Source organism: Archocentrus centrarchus, chromosome 20 (genome assembly GCF_007364275.1).
Source record: "Archocentrus centrarchus isolate MPI-CPG fArcCen1 chromosome 20, fArcCen1, whole genome shotgun sequence".
Classification (NCBI taxonomy): Eukaryota; Metazoa; Chordata; class Actinopteri; order Cichliformes; family Cichlidae; genus Archocentrus; species Archocentrus centrarchus.
In genome coordinates this window covers 9299699-9323289 of record NC_044365.1, presented here as the reverse complement: position 1 = coordinate 9323289, position 23591 = coordinate 9299699, and the positions used below count along the sequence as shown (strand labels likewise).

Genomic DNA, 23591 nt, shown 5'->3' with positions numbered 1-23591 from the left:
AGGATGTAATAGCATTTAAATTGTTCAGCTGATATCAGTCCACTTTGTAAATGAAATGCTGGGAGTGAGAAATAAACTCCCAATGTGCATGTTTCTCACTCATCCTTCTTTTTATTTATTTACCAGTAACTACTAGAGTTTTGAACCTTACTTTATCAAACAATTTCAGTTCTGGAAATCATACACAAATTAAATCTTGAATTTAAAAGAAAACTTGTTAATGATTGTTTTAATTTAAGTTAACAATTAATACATAAGCTACAACCATTAACTGACAGAGTTGGTTAAATAATGAGAATAGCTCAAATAAATAATGAAAAATATTAAGAAAAAAAGCAGAAAGAAAGATCCAGGTAAATGTTCTGATTTAATTTTGAATTACTTTCTAGTAATCATCTGATATCCATAACACTTATCTTCATTTATTATGGTAGACTAAATCATTAAATAATTTTCTTGTATAACATCAAGTTTTACTTTGCTTGAGTAAGTATATAAGATGTTAAACTCCTTACCAAAATCATTAATTCATCACTAAATGTTTGCTGAAGTAATAAATGAAATGAACAGTATAGTCAGAGCACCCAGCTCATCAATGGTTGGTTCATCCAAACCCAAAAGAATTATGTTTTTTTCAAACAACTTTATTCCAAGAAATAATCAGTGTTATGTGACACACAGTAACCCACAACACTGAGCTTTTGATATTATTTACATTAAACTGTAAGCCTGTCAAGATGCTCTTTTTTACAAACCAGATCCTGCCTACCCAAAAACAAACCCATCCTACTAACAAGTACCTACTACGTGCATGTGTATGAGAAAAAGAGAAAGTCTGAGAAACTCGTTCAAGTGAAGTTACATAAAAATTATGCTGACCATCATTTTTGGAATTTTAAAAAGAAGGTTTTAAAGATTCATGTCAGTAGGAAGCAGCGGATTGGGAGCTGAGAGCCACATGGAGAGGAGGTAGATCAGAAAGTTTTGAGAGATGAACTAATTTTGTTAAAAATTAGTAAAACAGAATAACACCAGTTTCACCCTTCCAGCAAAACACTCAAAATCTTTTTGTTGTTTTTAAATTTTGGTGGAGATTGGAGTCAGGATACCTTGAAGCCTGAATAAACCAGACCAAAATTATTTGCACCGATAAGTCATTACTGTAGCCATGAGAGAAACCCTGTTTTCCTATTGTTTATATAAATCCAGTCAATAAGGCTTTGTATATGTATATCAAAATCCACTTGTGTACATGGTCTCATCACACAAATGAACATTCTCTTTCCTCTCCTTCCAGTTGTACCTGAATTCTCCTGCTGCCATGCTGGACACCCATCAGTCCGCACAACAGAGCAGTCCTCCTCTGTTCTTCTGTTTTTCAGTTCACCTGGTCTCTTGGTCCATCTAGAAGCACGTGTCTCCGTTTGTGTGTATGACAGAGTACTGGTCCATGTGTGTACTCTACTGGAAGGCCAGGAGGAACATGAGCACTACATTGATGATTATGAGCAGCATCATGATGAGGAACACCACAACCTTCTGGGTCTCTGGGGGAAGGTTACAGCGCAGCAGGGTGTTAAAGAATCCCATCCTCTGCCTGCTCCACCTCCCTGAGCCACTGCCACGAGCCATCAGTCCCCTAGCCTCCTCCTCTTCCTCCTCAGCACCACCTCCCCTCCCCCGTTTTCTCTCCTTCAATGCTGAGCCTCCACACCACACCGCGTCACTTCGTCCTCCTTCTCGCCTTTCTCCGTCGCTGTCCTCTCGAGCTGCTTTCTTCCTCCACTCAGCTCCGATGGTGTCCGTCTCTGTTTCTCCTGCCACTTTGCCGATGCCCAGCGTTGCCCCGGCCTGCCTGTGGAGGCTGGGTGCCTAACTGTGTCAGTGTGTGTGTGAAGCTTTGGGAAGATATAGATTTGTGTATTACGTGCTGAGTATCTCCACCCCTCCTCCTGTACTCCCTTTCTCGTCTTTCAGGAAGAAGCTCCCCTCTCTTTCTTCTTGGTATTTGCCACCAAGTCAGTCTTTCTTCATCTTCTTTTGGGTCTTCTCTCTCTCGGTCAGGATGTCAAGATGAAAGACAGATGTTGGGATGCTGCACCTCCACAGTACATGATTATGCCTCCTCCTTTTTTTCCTCTTATCCGTCTGTCCGCTTGTTTTCCAGAGTGTTCTTTCCTAGTCTACATACATTCAGTTTTTCTACCTCTTAAACCAAATGGCAATGTTGTCTCTGGCCTGTTTTATCTCTCCATCTCTGCTCACCCTTTCTCTCCTTTAAGAGCTCCTTTAAAATGGTGCTCAGTGTTCTGCCTGGAGCTGTGCTACCTCAGCCATCTATCTAACTACCAGGATCACCCTTGTTTCCTTTTTTCTCCCCTTCCTTCTCTTCCTTTTTTAGTGTGCCCACCCTTGTATAGCTGGCAGCCAATCAGAATGCAGAATGTGTCAGCATATCCTGGATACCAGTGTAGCTGAGGCAAGGCCATAGCAACCCACTGGAAGGCAGGAAAGAGAGGGGAGGAGGGGCAGGTTATTTGGAAGACAGGGACAGAGGAGGGGGTATGGTGCGGGCCATGCAGTATAAAAGACTGTTCTCAAGAGAAATTATACGTGTGTGAGTGCACATGTGCAGCAGTATGATGTTGAATCATGTAATAATTTACATTCAGAATGACTTGAAATTCGATCTTAGTTTAGCAGACGAACAGAATTACAACGATGAAAACAAGATTCAGGGGTCATTTTAACCAAAAGAAAATACATTTTTGATCTTATACTGGAGATAAATTGTCTGAAGTTCAGGATTGGGACCACACCTCAAGCACTCCTGTTCCAGTCATACATAAATAATGTCTATCTACTCTACACATCTTTTTCTCATTTCCACGCACCTCCCTCTTTTCCTCTCTCTGTTATTCACAATCTCTCCTGTACTCTGAGAGGGCTACAGATGCGAATGAGGAAGTACTTGGAGGCAAGAATTCTCCTCACCCCATGTGCAATTTATTTATAAATACTAATGACAAGGCAGCTTAGGCTGGTGGCATGGACAACAAAAGAAGACAAATTATACAAAACCAAACATAAAACTGTTCAAAAGAACTTAAGGAAACTCAGAAATCAACTGAAACAAAAATTTGTGATGGAAGTGCAACATTGCAGTTTCGATAGTGCTTTAAACTCTGAGCTTACAATTCCAAAGAACCACTGCTTCAAAGCTATCTTTTGGGCAAAAAAATAAAAAATTAAATCACGTGATATATGACATACGAACTAGCAACTGCTTCATTCCCCAAAGGAATCACCTGATTGGTTCTGGTCCAGTCGGGTGATTCACTGACACCATCTCATCTTGTTGCAGGCAAAAAATAAGAACCCGGCTCAATCCAAAAACATCTGAAAAAAAGAATGTACCACAATAAAAATCTTTGAGTGTTCTCCATCCCACACAATCACCGCCTGCCATGATTGCACAAGCACACCCAATGAATGCCATGTTTTTCGAGTACTCTCTCCTCAGTAACACAATACACACGTTCATCAATCTTTATTTGTAAGCAGAAAATGATATCATGATACTCGGTTACAATGTGTGCACCTCAAAGAATGCAAACATGCTTCAGAACAAAAGGTAGATCATTGTGTGTGTGTGTGTGTGTGTGTGTGTGTGTGTGTGTGTGTGTGTTCATGTGCATAATTACAAAGTCTTGCTTCTCCAGGAGAGGCCACTGTAACTGAAGCTTCAAGTAATTAACCCATTTTCGAAACATTTGGCTTAAGTGGTTCAGTACTTCACAAGTTTCATTTGCCCATCACTAAAAAAAAACAAAGGCTTGGCCCATGGCTACTAGCCAGCACTTTAGTCTTGCAGTAACACTCTGAACTCTCACTAAGGAAATTCAACCCAGGTTTATAAAGTTTAAGCCCCTCCCCAGAATAAACCAGGTAAACATTTATCAGTGAACTCACGTAATAGATATTTTTATATAAAAACATAACAAAAACATTTTATTTGCCACTTCTGAAACTTTTGCACAGAACCACAAATACACAGGTATTGTTTATGACACAGGTCCCCAACCCCCGGTGCATGGTTCATTTGGTACCGTTCCACACTTAATGAATAAATAACTTACATTATTTCAGTTTTACTTATTATCTGAGTTTGAACGATGTTTTACTTTGAAAAATGGGCAGCTTCTCTCAGTTATATCCGTCCATGACTCCCTCTTGACATGTCAAGAAGCTTGTCTCAGTGATACATCACCACTAAAATTAAACCCCAAGCTTCACTGGTTCCTGTGCCTGTCTAACAAAATAGGTTGGTTGACCTACACAATGCTCGTTTAAGTATTTGAGTGCTCAACAGGAGTAGAAAAGCACCATATAAGAACTAGTCCATTAACCATTTATATTTAGCAACACCAGGGACAGCAGTGACGTAGACCCAGCAAAGTCAAGCTGACACTCTCCGGTACTCGACAGCGGCTCTGCAGCCACTCTCCATGTGAAATCAAAGGTTTTATTGGTGTGTGCCGGCCGATTCTTAGTGAGGCCGAACTCAGCCAACCCACAAGCCAGCAAAAATGAGTTGCAGAGTAAGAAGCTCAGGGATCACTGATTCAGGGATATTGTATCAAGGATGTTATTCATGTTGTATCACGATGTTACAAAGACACTGCTGATTGAGTTGCATAGGAATATACAGTAGATTCACATTTATAATTATACTTAGAAAATATCACACTTTTGATTATGGTCATATCATTTATTTTGATGTATTTATATGCCACACTTTAAAGGCCAGTCCATTGAAATATTGTCTAACACTAAACTGGTACTAATGCCGTACTATTTTTGACTCAGGCCGTAACTATGTGTAATTTACAGGGATTTACCCTGTAAGTAAATTTAAGTTATGTGTAATTAGCAGGGTTATAATAGTTTTGAATTTTACATTATCCTTTAGTTTTAGTTAGTTTTAATTAGTTTTCAGAGTGGTTTTGCTCATTTTTATTAGTTTTTATTTTTGGTTTATTGCTTAGTTTTAGTTTAGTTTCGTTAGTTTCAGTATTAGTTTTAGTTTTTCATACTTTGTCAGGTGCAAGATTCAAGGCACAAGAGTGACTCTTGTGTAATAAAAACTCAACCAAAGATCCCGTTTAAGGACACACATGAACATCAACAGGGAGAAACAAAGAAAAACATGAACTCCCAAACTCAATAAATTCTACAATAAACTCCCAATAAAGTTCAGCGTCAGTGCAGCAGATTAACAACAGCTTCTGTTTTGGAGCTAGCTTGGTTAGATGCTCGATATGTGGCCGACCTCATGTCGCATTTCTGCTTGATTGTGTGTGATCATTACCTTGGTCTTGTGCTGGTGTTTTATCTGTCGGGACTTTCTTTGGTCATCGCTCTTTGTGCTCAAAATGATCAATCCACAAGGCATTTAAATAAAATGACAAACTACGTGTAATTTACAGGAATTTACCCTGAAAGTAAATTTAAGTTATGAGTAATTAGGCTGTACTATTTTTAATAAGGCCATAATTATTTTGACTAATGCTGTACTATTTTGAATTAGGGTGTACTATTTTGATTAAGGCCGTAATTACTGTGACTAAGGTCACACTACTTTGAATAAGGCTGTACTATTTTGACTAAGGCCATAACTACGCGTAATTTACAGGGGTTTACCCTGTAACTAAATTTAACGTATGTGTAATTAGGCTGTACTACTGTATTTTTAATAGTACGGCCTTATTAAAAATAGTACAGCCTAATTACACATAACTTAAATTTACTTACAGGATAAATCTATGTTAATTACACGTAGTTACAGCCTAAAGGCAGGCTGTAAAAGAAAGCGTTAGCCAAAGGGTTTCTGAGATATGGCCCTCCAAACATTGGGTGTCATGCCCTATATTTGACCTTGTGAATCATGATTTTCAATTTTCCAATATTTCAACAGGCAATATCTCCCACATGTATAATATGCTTAGCCTGAAAATTGGTGTCCTGGGTAATTTTGGCCCAGACTTTCAGAATCTGGCATCATAAATGTTGTATCTTCTCTCTTTCTGAAGTTATTAACCCCTTAAAAACAAATATTTTTATAGGCGAAAATACAAAGTTCAGATTTCAAAGTCCTCCCATGATGCCAGGATCACTCTCAGAGACCACCTAAGGCCATATTCCTATTATTTCAGGACAGGTGTGTGTGTTTGGGAAAGATTAGCTCTGTAGAAAGCATAAAATTGGAATTAAGGGACTCAGAAAAGGGTTCCTGGGCAATTGCCCAAGGTAATGGCACTTGGTCAACATAATTTTACATATCTTAACTACATTTCCTCAAAAGTTCTACTTGTTTTCTCGTCTCTTTCTTTTATAATCATTTGAAATATAGGTGTTTTTTACCTAAAGCACCCTCTATTATCCCTCTCTTCATCCAGAATAATTCAAAGATCCTCATCCATACATTATTTCCAGACATTGTTATAGAAACAGAATTGCATCACTCGCATTTTATAAATGTTGAATCATCTTCTAGCTAATGATATTGCATTATCATTCACTGGTAGAAACAAAATGTGCTCATTTATCAAAATTGATTCAGCATGGCTTCCAACAGGCATGACAGGAGCAAAAATATGGCTCTGCTTAATTAAAGATTGTGATAAAAACAAAACATACTGTACAAAAACAGGACATATTGCAATAGACAGGAGACAGACAACTACTGAATTGGGGGTGTGGCTTCTCCTTGGATGAAGATGATGAAGTATGTTTTCATCATGAAAGCAAGATTTTTTATTGAACATTTTTTTGTCAAAAACACCTGTTTCTAAGAAGATGATTCAACCTTATATGAAATGTGACGAGGTGTTTTTTTCTCTGCTTCCTCCTTGGTGAAACCGCATATTACAAAATCATGTAAATATGCGAACACTCTGAGAGGGGTTAAGAGCCGCTTTGACACACTTGGTGAAAACCCTCGGTGCGAGTGCCATCCCAAATGGGAGGGTTTAGTACTCGTAGGCTCCACCCTGAAAGGCATACCTGAGGAATTTCCTGTGTGCTGGGTAAGCATCCGTCTGTCAATGTGAACCAGTGGCTCTTTCGAATAGATCGGAACAACACGTTTTGTGTTAACATTCTGAATTTGTATTTTCTGAGGTGAGAATTGAGGGTACGTAAATCCAGTATGGGACGTGACAATTCCCTCTTTTTTGGAATGAGGAAATATCTGGAATAAAAGCCTTGATACATTTCCCCTTCCGGTACAATTTTGCTCTTCAAAGCCCTTGAGGTTTAACCCACCTAAAACACTACGCCATTGAAACTGGGTGGTATCGTTGCAAACTGCAGTCTGTAACCCCTGACAACAGTTGTCAACACCCATGGATGGATGAAACAGCTCAGCCTGGTAGGCTGAGAAAAGGGTGACGATGTTCAGATTTTTTTTAGACTAAGCCACTGGTACACCATTGACGGCTGTGAAATACTCCATTTTACCTGGGAAGGTAACGTGAGTGTGGAACGTTGCTTTGGGTGAAGATGAAACAGCACCGACAGTTCCACCACCAGAGGTTTAACGAACAGTTAAGTGGATAGTCCTGGTCCACTGAGGAGCTTGCGATGATCTTCAAGAGGAAGAATGTGAAAATGCCTGGTGTGGGGCCAGGGACTGTTATAAGGGGGTTAGGGAACCCCGTGTCCTTGAAGTGATTGGCCTGTCTAGGACAGACATGGTGATAGTTGAGCTTCCATAATTGGTCACACCAGAGGGTGCTTCCCATAGTGAGATACTGAGCAAGGTTCGAAACTGAACCAGAAACCAGAAATCACACCCCACCCCCATTTTCCACGTGGCTACATTTGTGTCAGTCTCCAATCTTTGGGATGGAAAAACCAGTACAGGGAAAACTAGGGTCAACGTCAACAGGGCATTTAAGTCATGTACTTATCTTCAGATCAAAACTAACCCTAAGCTATCTTTCTCCATTCTTTTAGGCAATGATATCATGTAATGGCACAAAACTATAAGTAACAACTGTAACATGTAAAGGCCCTGGGTGTCATAAACAACAGTGGTTTTGTTTAAGTTATGCTGAGCACATTTTAAACAAGTGAATGAAATGCCGAGTACATAACAATAAGTAGATGCTGCAAATAACTTGAAATGTTATGTCATGTTAATGTATATATACCGTACCAGTCAAAAGTTTGGACACACTGACTGTGTCCAAACTAGGAACGTAGATTAAGCATTCAGTCAACAGTTAAGCATTCTCATTCAGTTTTATTTTATTTTTTTTATTTTATTTATTAATTTTTTTTAACCACAACACAAAAGTACAGCATCTGCATAACTGCTAACACTGCATCAACCTGTTGATCTCCAACTCTCTTCAATTATTAACAAGACCACAAGGTACTCCAACTCTTCCATTTGGTGGCAAATACACCAAATGGAAGCTTTGATGATTGTCCTACATGTGTTTTAGTGAATTAGCTTGGAGTAACTGGCCTTGTGAAGTCAGTTGGATTCCTTGCTTCCACCTCTCCACAAATCTGACCTTAATATACAGGTGAGTTGTCACTGAAACATAGCATATACACAATGACTTGCACACAAAGTTACCACATTATTTTTGCCATCTCACATTTCACTAAAACTCTGAGTCTCCATGACAGACTGACATTTCAACTTGAATGCCTGGAGAACATGCATCAGTGACCCACAGGATGGCAGCAAAGTTCTGACTATCTGCTCTGTCAGATACCATGGAAGAAGAATTAAGATGTGATATGGATATCTGTTTTAATTGGCTAACAGTGTGTCACCATTAACCAATAAACAAGGTGTACACTGCAGGGACTGGAAAGGAATGGATGATAGCTCTACTTTAAGTACTTGGAATATTCCAAGTACTACTTTAAGTACTTGGAATACTGGATTTACTGAATGGGTTCCTCAGTGAAACTGAAGGCTGTTGGAAAAAAAACAAGCAGCCTGTTCCAAAACAACATCTGCATTATCAGGAATTTGGCTCCCTAGCCAGCCTTGGGCTGGTAATCATATCTCTCCAGGACATTGTGTGATGGACGCTCTTCCCCCCTGCCTTCTCTGTGTACCACGGCCACTGATGAACTTCCATCACTATCAGCAAACTGTTTTGGCTAGGAGCTGGCATTGGGCTCCACAATGCCCCCACCCTTTTGTCTCCATCTGCGTCCCCTCCCGCCCTCCCTAACCCACCATATTGCTATCCTGGCTTTAAATGTGCAAATATGCTTTGCTAAGGTGGTTTTTTTTGGACCCTGGTACCAGGTGACTTTTAACCTAACTACCCCATGATGTGTGTTTGTTTTCCTTTTTCTGGGGACTGATTTGTGCTGGCGGCGCCCATAGTGGCTGCAGCTGCAGACACCCATCTTCCTATGTTAGTCTTGTCTGTCCTACTCTTGAATGGTTGTTCTGAACAAATTCCGTTGTATGTATAATGATGTATAATGACAATAAAGTTCTATTCTATGTCATACTTTATTTGAGGAACTGATTACTATCAACATTGATTTTTTTATTTTTGTTTGTTTGATTTTTTTTGTAGCCAAAAGTGACTTTGGCATAACCATTTTCTGCTCATTGTGTTATCTGAAGGTAACCCCCTTTAAAATGATGTCCATGCTCTAACAATATGTGTACTGAAGGAAATGAGTTTTCATGAAGTTCATGGTATATGTTTGCCTTTACCATTTCCCTGAGAAATTTCATAACTGATAAAAATACACAAGTACATGATGTTTTAGGACATAATGTTCCTGCTATGCCGCCATTGTATCAACAACAGGAGCAAGCACTCCTGAGTGGAGTGGTCAACAAGACTAAACATGATAAACGAACACTTCGAGGGAGAAGCAGCTGTGGAATCCTTTCTCTCTGTCTTGCACATTTTTGTTTTTGTTTTTTGTTTGTTTGTTTTTTGCTTATCTCAAAGACCTCATAGTACCATATCACCCCAACAGAGCACTTCGCTCTCAGACTGCTGGCTTACTTGTGGTTCCTAGGATACTTAAGAGTAAAATGGGAGGCAGAGCCTTCAGCTTTCAGGCGCCTCTTCTGTGGAACCAGCTTCCAGCTTGGATTCAGGAGACAGACACCCTCTCTATTTTTAGGATTAGGCGTAAAACTTTCCTTTATGATAAAGTTTATAGTTAGGGCTGGATCAGGTGACCCTGAACCATCCCTTAGTTATGCTGCTATAGGCCTAGGCTGCTGGGGGGGTTCCCATAATGCACTGTTTCTTTTCATTCACCTTATTTACTTAGTTTATACTCCACTCTGCATTTAATCATTAATTGTTATTAATCTCTGGCTCTCTTCCACAGCTTGTCTTTTCTCTCCCCTCAGCCCAGCCCAGATGACTGCCCCTCCCTGAGCCTGGTTCTGCTGGAGGTTTCTTCCTGTTAAAAGGGAGTTTTTCCTTCCCACTGTCGCCAAATACTTGCTCACAGGGGGTCGTTTTGACTGTTGGGTGTTCTCTGTATTATTGTAGGGTCTTTACCCACAATACAAAGAGCCTTGAGGCGACTGTTTGTTGTGATTTGGCGCTATATAAATAAAATTGAATTGAATTGAATTGTTTTGTATAATGATGTAACCAAAACTGATAAGCTGTGACTATATGAAACTGTAAGCTGAATTAAAATCTACCAGCACTTCATGTCACACGCATGGCATGCAGTCCTGATCCAGATTAAGATGTAAAACTGTTTGAAATGGGTTTATTAAATTTAATAATTGGACTCCTTATTCCATTGTATTGTCTCATTCCTGTTCGATAAACAAACATGCCGAAACCTGGGGGGATAAGCTGGTTTTTTGGGTTTCTTCAGATGGTGAACCCCGACGTGATTGAACAGAAATGTTTTTCATTTTCAGATGATTTTATTTGTGTTTTTTGAGTTTCTTGGGAATAAGGAGTGAATTTGGCCACCAATAATCGCCGCTTCGATGTTCCGCGTGACAGTACTGACTTCCAGACACTATCAATGACCAGGACGTCCACGTAAATGTTGGTAGAGACCTTTTCTAAATATCTGCATATTGAATTGTATCACATTAAAATGGTCACTGGTGGTATGATGGGAGGAAGGTGTAATTTCACACAGTTGAAAAAGTTTATGAAAAAAAAAGAGAAAAGAAAGAGTTTAAGAGAAAAAAGAGTTTAAAAAGAAAAAAGAGAGTTTAAAAGAGTAAAGAAAAATATAGGCAAAACAAGTAGTGACGATAATAAGCCCAAGGACCCTCTGATCAGTGGTCTGAATTAGTGCCCTTCTCAGGGGGGTTTTAGGTTTAGAGGGCCTTTGGTTTTTCTGAAATCTAAAGCAGAACATTTGTCTTTTACTCATGTCCTTTGGAAAGTTGAGCAGCGTGAACAGTGACGTGTCTGTTTACGGCTCCCGGTAGAAAAATTGATAGAGTAAACACTTGTGGTCTTCACGGTTCTTTTCACGAACCTTAATCTCAGAAATCCATGAAAGCAACTAAAACCCTTTAAAAGCCTCAAAAGATAGAGATAAAGAATAAAGAGAATAAAGAAGAATAAAGAGAAATGAAGAAATAAAGAGATAAAGATTTTTTGTAATAAAACATAAAATTCCTTTAAAAAAGAGAAAATATAAATGCTGGTACCTTGTTAACATTGTTTTTGTTGTTGCAGTTTGCACTGACTAAAGGACTGACAAAATGACTGATGACAATGGGTGTAGAAAAGGGGCTCCGATTAAAAAGAGGGTGAAACTTCAAAATAACCGGTGATGTAAAATTATTTTAGTGTAAACTTTCAAGCACAGATATTAAGCTGAAAGCTAAATTTAAAGGAGATATGTCTCCCTTGAAAATTAGGTTAAAAATAGGTGTTCAACTTAACAGAAAGTAAGAGATTTGCCAAGAAATCCCAAAATCTGATCACACAGGAAAAAAAAAACGGTTTATAATAATCATCTCTACAGAGAAATTGATAAATGTTTGTCGTTCTGTGTTGCGAGAAACTCAAACCTGCTGTCTGTGTTTTTATGCGTGTTTCAGAGAGAGAGAGAGAAAAGAAAAAGCTTGCTGTGTATGTGTGTGTGCGTGCTCTTTGATTTGGAGTTTGTGTGTATCTGAGTCCGTGAATGTGTAAGAAAACAACTGCTGTGTGTGTGCTGGAGTGTGTGTGTGTGTCAGTATGTGTGGGAAAGAGGAAAAAAGGAAAAGAGAATGGTGCCCAAGTTTTAGCATGTGTGTGTGTGTGTGTGTGTGTGTGTGTGTGTGTGTGTGTGTGTGTGTGTGTGTGTGTGTGTGTGTGTATCTCTATTTCAAGGATGTGTGTGTGTGGATGAGAGTTATAGCCCTGTAAGTTTTTTTTTTCTTTAATTTGGATAGATATGGTTGAAGATAAGGGTATGCTGGTCAAAAATTCTTGGAAGGTTTCGCTTCCGATACATGTGACAGATAAGCCAATCATAGATGGATAAAAAGACAAAAAACTGAAAAATCAAAAAATAAATAAATAAAAAACTCAGGAGTTCACTGATTTGAAAATAATAAATAAGTAAACAAAGCCACTATAATAGACTAATGTCTTGAAAATCCCAGGTTGAAGTATTTTTTGCAAATTATTAGACGTCATTTTTTCCAGAAGGTTATTGCTAAATTTCAAGAAAAGTCTACTTGAGAAACTCAGTTTTAGTAAAACCTCAAAAGAAATGTTAGAAAAAAAAAACAGTGCATGTAAATACTTTGTGAAACAGCCGAATCTGAGACCCCAAACAAAATGCCAAACCTTGAGCTGCCGCTCTGTTACAAAGCAAAACATACAGAACTAAAAAAAAACTATTTATTTGCCCATGTAGGATAAAATACAAGTTACAGATTTACACTTTTGTGCATTTAAATTTCTTCATTTGGTAGATTTGTTTAAAGCTAAGATTATAAGAGAAAAACAGAGAACAGTTGAATTTTGAATGTCTAAACAATTTGATATTGAATCAAGCATTAAAGGAAAAATCCCAGAAGCTAATAATATAAAAATCAGTATGCCCTTTACATAAATAAGCTAAATTAAGGTATATTAATGAGACACAGAGTTTATGTCTCTAAAGGAGGGAGATAGACCAGCAGAAGATTAAAGATTTAACTAATGAAAATCTCTCAGTTTTATTCTAACAGGAGCCTGAACATCACTGGAGCTGCAGAGACTGGACTGATCAGCTACCAACAAAGAAACTCTGGTGCGCTACAAGGTGTTCAAGCTCATGCCAAGACCTCCTGAACAGACTGACAGCTCCACAGACTCATAAAAAAAGGCTCCTGGTGCATAACAGGGAGGAGGCCAACCATCTCACAAACAGGTGACCTGAGAGTTCTTGACCTATGATCTTTGTGTACAAGTCTGAGCCCAGGGAGAGGGTCATCAACAGGAGACCTCTCCGACGTGGGGGTCGATAACAACAGGTGCGACCAGTCACATGGTCAAAGGTCAAAGAACTCCCAGGCAGAAAGCAATTGATTTCAATGTTTTAATTTCAGTTATGCTATATTCAGTAGTATGACTCATAACTACTATTGTAAGGCCACCCCTACAGGGGCCAGAATTTTGTGGTTTCAAGAGTATAATTTGTTTAATGCTTCCTCCAACACTAACAATTGTTTTCTCTTATAAATTCCAATGAGGCCTCAGGGGGACACGCCCTGATTTCAGTTTAGATGACCAAAGATGACAAGTCTGCAGTGAGCTGCATGCAAGGTCAACAAACGATGGTGTTGTGAGTATGACCTCTGACCCTAGAAGTATCTACGTTTTGACTAAAGACTTTGTCCATAACATTTTTATTTTTATTTTTGTTTATTTTGTGGTGAAACCCCACTACAGGGGGTTTAGATTTAAAAATATAGAACTACACAGTGAAAAAAAAAAAGTTAAAGCCACTCTGATTTCACTACCAAACTAGTAACAACTGCTGATGTTATTTTAGGTCAAGTTTATGCATTTTTCCCCTCCACAATTTAGTAACCTGAGGTTTATGAAGCCATATTTTGTCTGCCATAATTATGCTTTTTTTGGTTACAGACCCTTACAGAATAAATATAATTTTGAGTCCAGTATAATTTTTTGAAATGATTTTGATTCTCAATCTCTCTAAGATATTTTATTTTCCCAGATGTTCACGTGTAATGGAGTCAGATTTGAACAGTAATTTTACAGGTACAGACAAACTTATCCAAGAGCGATTTAAAATTAGAGAACTTTAAAATGATTATTTTTAGCTATTTTAAGAACCATCCCATATTTTGTTTTTTGTGTTCTTGTATTGTTTTTGTTCCACTTTAGCTTACATAGAAGGTGTGTCACATTTTAATTTAAGGACATTAATTTGTATTTAAAATTTTCTGATGAGTTTGAGACCAAAATGCAAACATTGGATGAAAAATGAGACAGCTGACACTGACCTTGTTAAAAAAAAAACAAAAAAAAAACACAAACACTTGCAATGAAGAAGCAGCTTACATACACACAGAGACAGATAAAAGCTCATATTAGTTTTTTGCTTAATCTGACACTTAACTCTAGGTGCATTAAGTCAGGTTCACGTTTGGTGGATTGAATCCACTTAGTAAATTAGTGGTATATTAAAATGGTAAGATCATTTTCTCAGGCTGATAAACAACAGAAAAGATTTATGACTAAAAGCTGTTGAATAAATAGATATTTAGAATATTTATGGGCATTTTGATGTCTTGTCTTAGTTTGTGCAAATTTAATTACTGACCCACAAGACCTGCAGTGCATGATATTTTGTTTAATTGACAGGGAAAAATTGGAACTTTTTTTCTCACTGGATTTTTTCCACAGGTACCGGAGATCATACCTGAGACATTATGTGCGTTTCACAGGAAACTATCCAGGATGACGGCCAGATGTGAACAGCTGTGTCTAAAGAGGTGCAGGAATGCATCTCCAGGGACGAGTGCTGACTACTGTGGTTTGAACATCCATGGCTTTGGTGAATATGAGCAGGCTATGCTGAAGGCTGAAAGAAGGCTGCATATATAACTATTACCTGTGCACTCATCAGTGATCATTTCTTTTATGTTTGCAGTAAGATTCTCATCATGGAACTGGATTTGACCCTGAAGGGATGCAATACATTTTTTTTTTTTTTTTTTTAATGAATTTGAGGAAAATTATTAGATAATGACTGTTTCGTGTTACTGTTTGTCATGTGGGCCAATTTATATGCAGACTGATTAAATTTAAATGTTAATTCACTTCACTAAATAACATTGACATACCAAAGACTAATGCTTGTTTTCTTTTTGTTTCTCAGGCCTTAAGAAAGTATAGAAAGTAGGTACATCCATTATAAATATGACATCTTTAAACCCTGTCTTAATTTTTTGCTAAATTCCCAATCACAGTAGTATAAGATTAGTTTTTCACAAGAATCCTCTTCTGGCTCTTAACATCAATATAGTCCTGGCTGACCACACTAGGTCAGGCTGGTGAAGTTGACCTCAGAAAGGTCTGAGGTCAAAAGGGGGACTGAAGGAAATGAGTTTTCATGAAGTTCATGGTATATGTTTGCCTTTACCATTTCCCTGAGAAATTTCTCTTAGACTGGAAAAGCATAACTGATACACAAGTACATAATGTTTTAGGTCATAATGTTCCTGCTATGCCGCCATTGTATCAACAACAGGAGCAAGGAATCCTGAGTGGAGTGGTCAATGAGACTAAACATGATAAACGAACACTTCGAGGGAGAAGCAGTTGTGGAATCCTTTCTCTCTGTCTTGCACATTTTTGTTTTGTATAATGATGTAACCAAGACTGATAAGCTGTGACTACATGAAACCTGGGGGGATAAGCTGGTTTTTCAGGTACTCACATATGCTGTATGTACGCTGTACCTACAATAACACAGTGATGTTTTGCATACTCACATACGCTGTATGTGAGTATGCAAAATGCCACTGTGATATTGTAAGAGTGCATGGATCCACTTTGTAACCACATTTTATTAAACCTGTGCATCAGCAAAATCCAGAGCAGGGCGCAGCAGGTATCCATGACAAAAAAAATAACACATAAACAACAGAACTTATGTTTGCATCATCTCCATTCAATCCAATGGACCTTTTTTTTTTTTAATTTTAGACATGTTAATGGATGCTAAATTACTCTAGCAAACCCTTAATATTAACAAGGAACAACTAATTGACTGTAAATTATTTTATCTTAAAGCTATTTCATCCACTTTAAAACGATTGGGTGAATGAGGCTTGAAATAAAATGCGCTTTGAATGCTCAGAATAGAAAAATGCTAAATAAGTGCCAGCCCATTTACTATTTACATTTGGTCCAAGACATCTATCTATCAGCTCAGTTGATTGACAGGTAGTTAGTGCTTCTGCCTTGACCTCAATAAAACTTGGTGGTCACAGCTTGGTGCTAGAGATTACACCTCCCTATTGTCTACCTCGTTGATGGCTAGCTGTTCTCCTCCGCCTCCTCCTGGGTGTCCATAACAATGTCCAGAACCTCGAAATTCATCATAGAGAAGATCCTCTTCACTGCTCAGGTCATCCCGAAGTCCTGTCTTATCTGATGTCCCATCAGGAGCAACTACCGCTGAGTTAGGAAGAGAAAGGAAAAGACAACAGACAGTTTGATTAAAGATCAGCATTTAGCAACACAAGGTTATCTTTGTCTAATAGGACTTTGAGTGCTCAGAAGTGGAGAAAGAAAAGTGCTATATAAGAACCTATCCACATCCCATTTCATATGTAATGTACAATTGAGTCCACTTAATGCAGTATCACAACAGGATTTCTATACACTATATATACCATATAAAAAACTGTATAGATGACAGACATCAGATATTTCATAGCTTAAGTAACCTAGTAAAATGGGACAAAAACAACAGAATAAAACAAACAAAATAAAAAGATAATGTGATGAACTTATGATTCAGTAAAAATCATCTGATAATTATTACCTTTATTCAAAAACCATATATGTAGCTGCTATTACAGGAATGTACAGTTGTCCCTCACTATATTGCGGTTCACTTTGTGCATCTTCACTATATCGCAGATTTAAAAAAAAAAAAATTCTCATTCTGTTTTGTGGAGTTTTCACTATTTTTCACGATTTTGCAGTATATAGGTATTTCTATAACACCTCATAACTATGTTCATCAGTCGGATGAAGACATAAGTTATGCCTACGCCTTTAGCAGAAATACAGCATAGGGCGAAGATACTGCACCACCTTCATTGCGATCAGTACTGCACAGCTACATAATTCATCATCTTCATCACTCAAGAGAGTGGGAAAGGTTTATAGGAAGGTGGGAAGGGTTTATAAAGCCTTTATATATATATATATATATATATATATATATATATATATATATATATATATATATATATATATATATATATATATATAATAAATATAATGCTGCTACCCGTGGATTTTCACCTATTGCAGGGGTCTATGGAATGTAACCCCTGCGATAGGTGAGGGATCACTGTAATAACAAAAAATTTTTTTTATCCAAAAACCAGTCAGGAACAACAGTTTAATACTATCTGAGATCTCTTTTTCATTCTTTTTCACTCTAACTGAATACCTTTTGATTTTAAAAGGTCATATACAGATTGTTATCTGTAATTATTTGTGATATTTTAAACAAATGAAAAAAAGGGCAGCTAGATGACCTAAATGAAAAAGATACATGGCAGTTGGAAACTTCTATATCAAAACTCCTATATCAAATAAAATCAAAAAACCAGACCAACAGCTACAGTGCTACAGTACAATTTTAATATTGGACAAAGAAACCAGAGTAAATACAAATTACAATTAATCATAAATTTACTATGATTAACCACATTCTTTGGAAAACTGAGTTCAATTTCACCAGCCATACCCAGGCCTGATCACTGCCAACCTGTCCAACAAAATGAAGTAGTCTAAAAGATCTCAAAAAGCAATATGTCATGTCATGATCAATAAAAATTAAAGAACAGATGAGAAACAAAGTCACTGACATCTATCAGTTCGGAAAGGGTTACAAAGCCATATCCAAGGCTTTAGGCCTCCAGCAAACCATGGTGAGAGCTATTATTCACAAATGGAGAAAACCTGGAACAGTGGTGAACCTTGCATGTATGGCTGACATACCAAAATTACTCTGAGTGCACACTGATGATTCATCTGGGAGACACAGGCTCTGATATCATCTGACAACCCCTCTGCAACTGGACAGAGTTTTAATAGCATGGGTCTGTACACATAAATGAGAACAAGCATGAAATGGACTGGCAGGCTTGCACAGTAACATTTTATTTTATTGTATTATTTTCAGTTTACAAAGTTAGAGCTTTGAGCTTTCATTGTGAAAGACATCAACATGAATTGTTTTCATTTTAAGAGAATACACAAATAGTTAACTTTGTCACATATTGCTGAGGCAGGCAAGGCAGAGAGGACCCCAGTGCATTACTGTGAGGCAAGAGCTGAATTATACTTCAGCTTTATTTACTTAACAAGGAAGTAACAAGGCTGGTTGGGAGTCAGCTGCACAAAAACACAAAACTAATTTGAAACTCTAAAGTGATGAGCACACTGCAGGGATAGCAGCAACAATGATATTGAGGACACTACAATGATGAGGAAGCAACAAGGGAAAACGCAGACCATATATACACAAAGGGATAATGAGGGATGTGGAACTACTGGGGAGAAAAGGTGAACAAAACGCACTTAACGAGACACAGGAAACAAAACGAAACACAAAGCACACTGGACAAGTAAACTGCCAAAATAAAACAAGAAGTGACTAAACATGACACAACACAGACTTGACAAATAGGGAGGTTGGCACCAGGGTTATTATAGTTAACGGAAACGAATGAAATAACGAAAACTGAAATTGAAAAAACATTGTCGTTAACTGAAATAAATAAAAACTAAAATTAAAAGGAAAAAACGATAACTAACTAAAACTGTATTGTGAGTTTAAAACCTAACTAAAACTAACTAAAATTATAGATAAAATGACCTTCCTTTTCTTGTTTGTCATTTTATTTAAAAGCCTTGTGGATTGATCATTTTGCGGCTCACCGAGTTTAACCTGGGAGCGCCGTCGGGCAGCGGTGTGCGTGCGTGTGCACGAGAAAGTAGCAGAGTCGCTCTGAACCAATCTGACGTTCACCTCTGGAGAAATGTAACTACTTGTCGGGTCCACGCAGCCACAACGTTGTAATTAACCTGTTCTGTCCTTGTGCGTTTCCGTCTACTTTATCAGTCAGAGAATAATAATCAGGAATAATAATCAAAGCATCAATATAAGGGCTCAATGTCAGCAAATTCCTGGAGGGAGACTGTTGAAACTGTCGGAATGGACGTGAGGGAATGAAGAAAGTGAAAAAACAGGGACAAATATGTTTGCAGCCAAAAAACTGAGCACAAAGAGCGAGAACCAAAAAGGGTCCCATGTAAAACACCAGCACGCGACCACAAGGTAACACACAATCCAGCTACACAAGAATAAATGCGGACATGAGGTCGACAACTTCCGTAAGTTGTGTACAGAGGCAGCAAAGACCCTGCAAGTCTAATTAGTGAGCATCTAACCAAGCTAGCTCCAAAACAGAAGCAGCATCAGGTGGTGAGAACATCAGGAAGCAGCTGGATTTGAGGTTTGATTTGTTTATCTACTGCACTGATGCTGAACTTTATTGGGAGTTTATTGTAGAATTTATTGAGTTTTGGAGTTCATATTCTTGCTGGGAGACTTCAACGCTCACGTGGGCAATGACAGTGAGACCTGGAGGGGCGTGATTGGGAGGAACGGCCTGCCCGATCTGAACCCGAATGGTGTTTTGTTATTGGACTTCTGTGCAAACCACAGTTTGTCCATAACAAACACCGTGTTCGAACATAAGGATGTCCATAAGTGCATATGCCACCAGGACACCCTAGGTCGCAGGTCGATGATCGATTTTGTAATCGTATCATCAGATCTGCGGCCGTATGTTCTGGACACTCGGGTGAAGAGAGGAGCTGAGCTGTCAACTGATCACCACCTGGTGGTGAGTTGGATCAGGTGGCGGGGGAAGATGCTGGACAGACCTGGCACACCTAAACGTATTGTGAGGGTGCGCTGGGAACGCCTGGCAGAAGCCCCAGTCCGGGGGATCTTCAACTCCCACCTCCGGCAGAACTTCGACAGCATTCCGAGGGAGGCTGAGGACATTGAGTCCAAATGGACCATGTTCCGCACCTCCATTGTTGAGGCTGCTGCTCAGAGCTGTGGCTGCAAGGTGGTTGGTGCCTGTCGTGGTGGTAACCCCCGAACCAGATGGTGGTCACCGGAGGTGAAGGGAGCCATCAAGCTGAAGAAAGAGTCCTATCGGGCTTGGCTAGCCTGTGGGACTCCGGAGGCAGCTGACAGGTATCGACAGGCCAAGCGGAATGCAGCTCGGGCAGTGGCTGAAGCAAAAACTCGGGTGTGGGAGGAGTTCGGTGAGGCTATGGAAAAAGACTTTCGGACGGCATCGAAGCGATTCTGGCAAACCGTCAGGCGACTCAGGAGGGGAAAGCAGTGCTTCACTCACACTGTTTATAGTGTGGGGGGGGGTGCTGCTGACTTCAACTGAGGCTATAGTCGGACGGTGGAAGGAATACTTCGAGGACCTCCTGAATCCCACTGACACGCCTTCTGTAGTGGAAGCATAGTCTGGGAATGAGGGGGATGACTTGACCATCACTGGGGGTGAGGTCACTGAGGTAGTTAAACAACTCCTTGGTGGCAGAGCCCCTGGGGTGGACAAGATTCGCCCTGAGTTCCTGAAGGCTCTGGATGTTGTAGGGCTGTCTTGGTTGACATGCCTCTGCAACATCGCGTGGAGATCTGGGGCAGTGCCATTGGATTGGCAGACCAAGGTGTTGGACCCCATCTTTAAGAAGGGAGACCGGAGGGTGTGCTCCAACTTTCGGGGGATCACACTACTCAGCCTCCCCGGTAAGGTCTATGCCAGGGTGCTGGAAAGGAGGGTGCGTCCGTTAGTTGAACCTCGGATTCAGGAGGAACAATGCGGTTTTCGTCCTGGTCGTGGAACGCTGGACCAGCTCTTTATCCTCTCAAGGATATTCGAGTGTGCATGGGAGTTTGCCCAACCAGTCTACATGTGCTTTGTGGACTTGGAGAAGGCATTCGACCGTGTCCCTCGGGGTATCCTTTGGGAGGTTCTGCGGGAGTATGGGGTGTCTGGCCCATTGTTGCGGGCCATTCAGTCCTTGTACAACCACAGTGAGAGCTTGGTCCGTATAGCCGGTAATAAGTCGGATTCGTTTCCTGTGGGTGTTGGACTCCGTCAGGGCTGCCCTTTGTCACCGATTCTGTTCATAATTTTTATGGACAGAATTTCTAGGCGTAGCCAGGTGGCGGAAGGCTTCTTCCTTGGTGGCCTCAGAGTCTCATCTCTGCTTTTTGCAGATGATGCGGTTCTGTTGGCTTCATCAGGGGGGGGCCTCCAGCTCGCAGTGGAACGGTTTGCAACCGAGTGTGAAGCGGCTGGCATGAGAATCAGCACCTCTAAGTCTGAGGCCATGGTCCTCAGCCGGAAAAGGGTGGAGTGCCATCTCCGGCTCAGGAACGAGTTCTTGCCTTAAGTGGAGGAGTTTAAGTATCTCGGGGTCTTGTTCACGAGTGATGGGAGAAGGGAACGGGAGATCGACAGGCGGATTGGGGCTGCTTCTGCAGTGATGCGGACGCTGCACCGGTCCGTCGTGGTGAAGAGGGAGCTTAGCGTAAAAGCGAAGCTCTCGATTTACCGGTCGATCTACGTTCCTACCCTCACCTATGGTCACGAGCTTTGGGTAGTGACCGAAAGAATAAGATCGCGAATACAAGCGGCAGAAATGAGTTTCCTTCGAAGGGTGGCTGGCCTCTCCCTTAGAGATAAGGTGAAGAGTGCGGCCATCCAGGAGGGGCTCAGAGTAGAGCCGCTGCTCCTCCACATCCAAAGGAGCCAGTTGAGGTGGCTCGGGCATCTGATTAGGATGCCTCCTGGCCGCCTCCTGGGTGAGGTGTTCCGGGCATGTCCCACCGGGAAGAGGCCCCGTGGTAGACCCAGGACACGCTGGAGAGATTATGTATCTCGGCTGGCCTGGGAACGCCTTGGGGTCCCTCCGGATGAGCTGGAGGAGGTGGCTGGGGAGAGGGAAGCCTGGGCTTCTCTGCTTAGGCTTCTGCCCCCGCGACCCGGCCCCGGATAAGCGGAAGAAAATGGATGGATGGATGGATGGAGTTCATATTTTTCTTTGTTTTTCCCTGTTTTTGTTCATTTATGTCCTTAATATTACACACATTTAGCATGTAGTGCTGCTGTCTTGTGAACAGTTGGTTGTTCAGTATATTTCTTTAAACGGTATCTTTTGTTGACTTTTTATTACACAGTAGTCACTCTTATTCCTTGAATATTGCACCTGATGAAGTATGAAAAACTAAAACTACTGAAACTAACGAAACTAAACTAAAACTAAGCATTAAACCAAAAATAAAAACGAGCGAAACCACTCTGAAAATTAAAACTAACTGAATTAGAGAAAAAAAAGTAAAAACTAACTAAAACTGAACGATAATGTAAAATCCAAAACTATTATAACCCTGGTTGGCACACAGAGTCTAAACATATGGCTAAACAGAAAACTAATGCAACACATAGGCAGACATAACACGGGGAAGCAACTAAACAAGAAAGACACCTGAAGCACAAACACCGAAGACTTGACACAGGATGGATAACGCAGACACCGGCACACAAGAACCAGGGGGACAGGAACTAGGGTAACCAAATTAAAATACAAATAACTATAATAACTATAACCAAAAACTAAATACAAAACTACAACAAACTGAGAAGCTAAACTGTTAGAAAAACTAATAAACACAACCAGAGATATAACAACAAACAGAACTTCACCAAAAGACCTTAAAACACTGGGCCACCGAGCTTCTAAATCAATTTCTGAACACTGGAAAACCCCAAAAATGACCATTACTGTTACCTGTTGTGATTCGTTATTATTTAAGTCTTTAGTTTTGTTTAGATGAAAAAATATTTATAATTTTTTTGTATGCCTTATTTCAATAACTTTTTATTATATTCCATCCCATGTTAAAACAGTAATATCAACATTTTCCAAAGCGTACAAACCGTACTCTTTTGCAGACCCACCTCCCCAAAAGTGTACAAAGAAAATGTTGATCTTTTTTCTTGACATTTAATTTCACCTGGTTTGTTGGTATTTTACAGTAATGTAATAGGAAGCATTAAAAATACATCCTGGTGTTGAAAAATGTTGGAAATTTTGGAATCAAATAAATTCTTTCCAATACTGAAACACTGTATTGTTGCACTAATAAACAGATATACCTATATGTTAGAATTTATAGGGTGCAATAAACTGATTTAAAATTTGAATGTGAACGTGTACTTCACTGCATGTGCGCAAAAT

General features: G+C 39.6%; 1 protein-coding gene across 6 annotated transcripts in view; it reads right to left on the bottom strand.

The window, feature by feature from the left end:
* Positions 1 to 23591, bottom strand: part of LOC115799372 (Rho guanine nucleotide exchange factor (GEF) 4) — a 186080-nt gene that overhangs the window by 32792 nt on the left and 129697 nt on the right. For 5 of the 6 annotated variants that reach the window (XM_030756499.1, XM_030756495.1, XM_030756494.1 and 2 more), the window contains one exon: positions 16534 to 16685. In XM_030756499.1, the coding sequence (XP_030612359.1) occupies positions 16534 to 16685 (152 nt within the window). Of the gene's footprint in view, positions 1 to 1303; positions 2348 to 16533; positions 16686 to 23591 lie in introns of those variants that run through there. The other variant, XM_030756497.1, reaches the window with a different exon arrangement.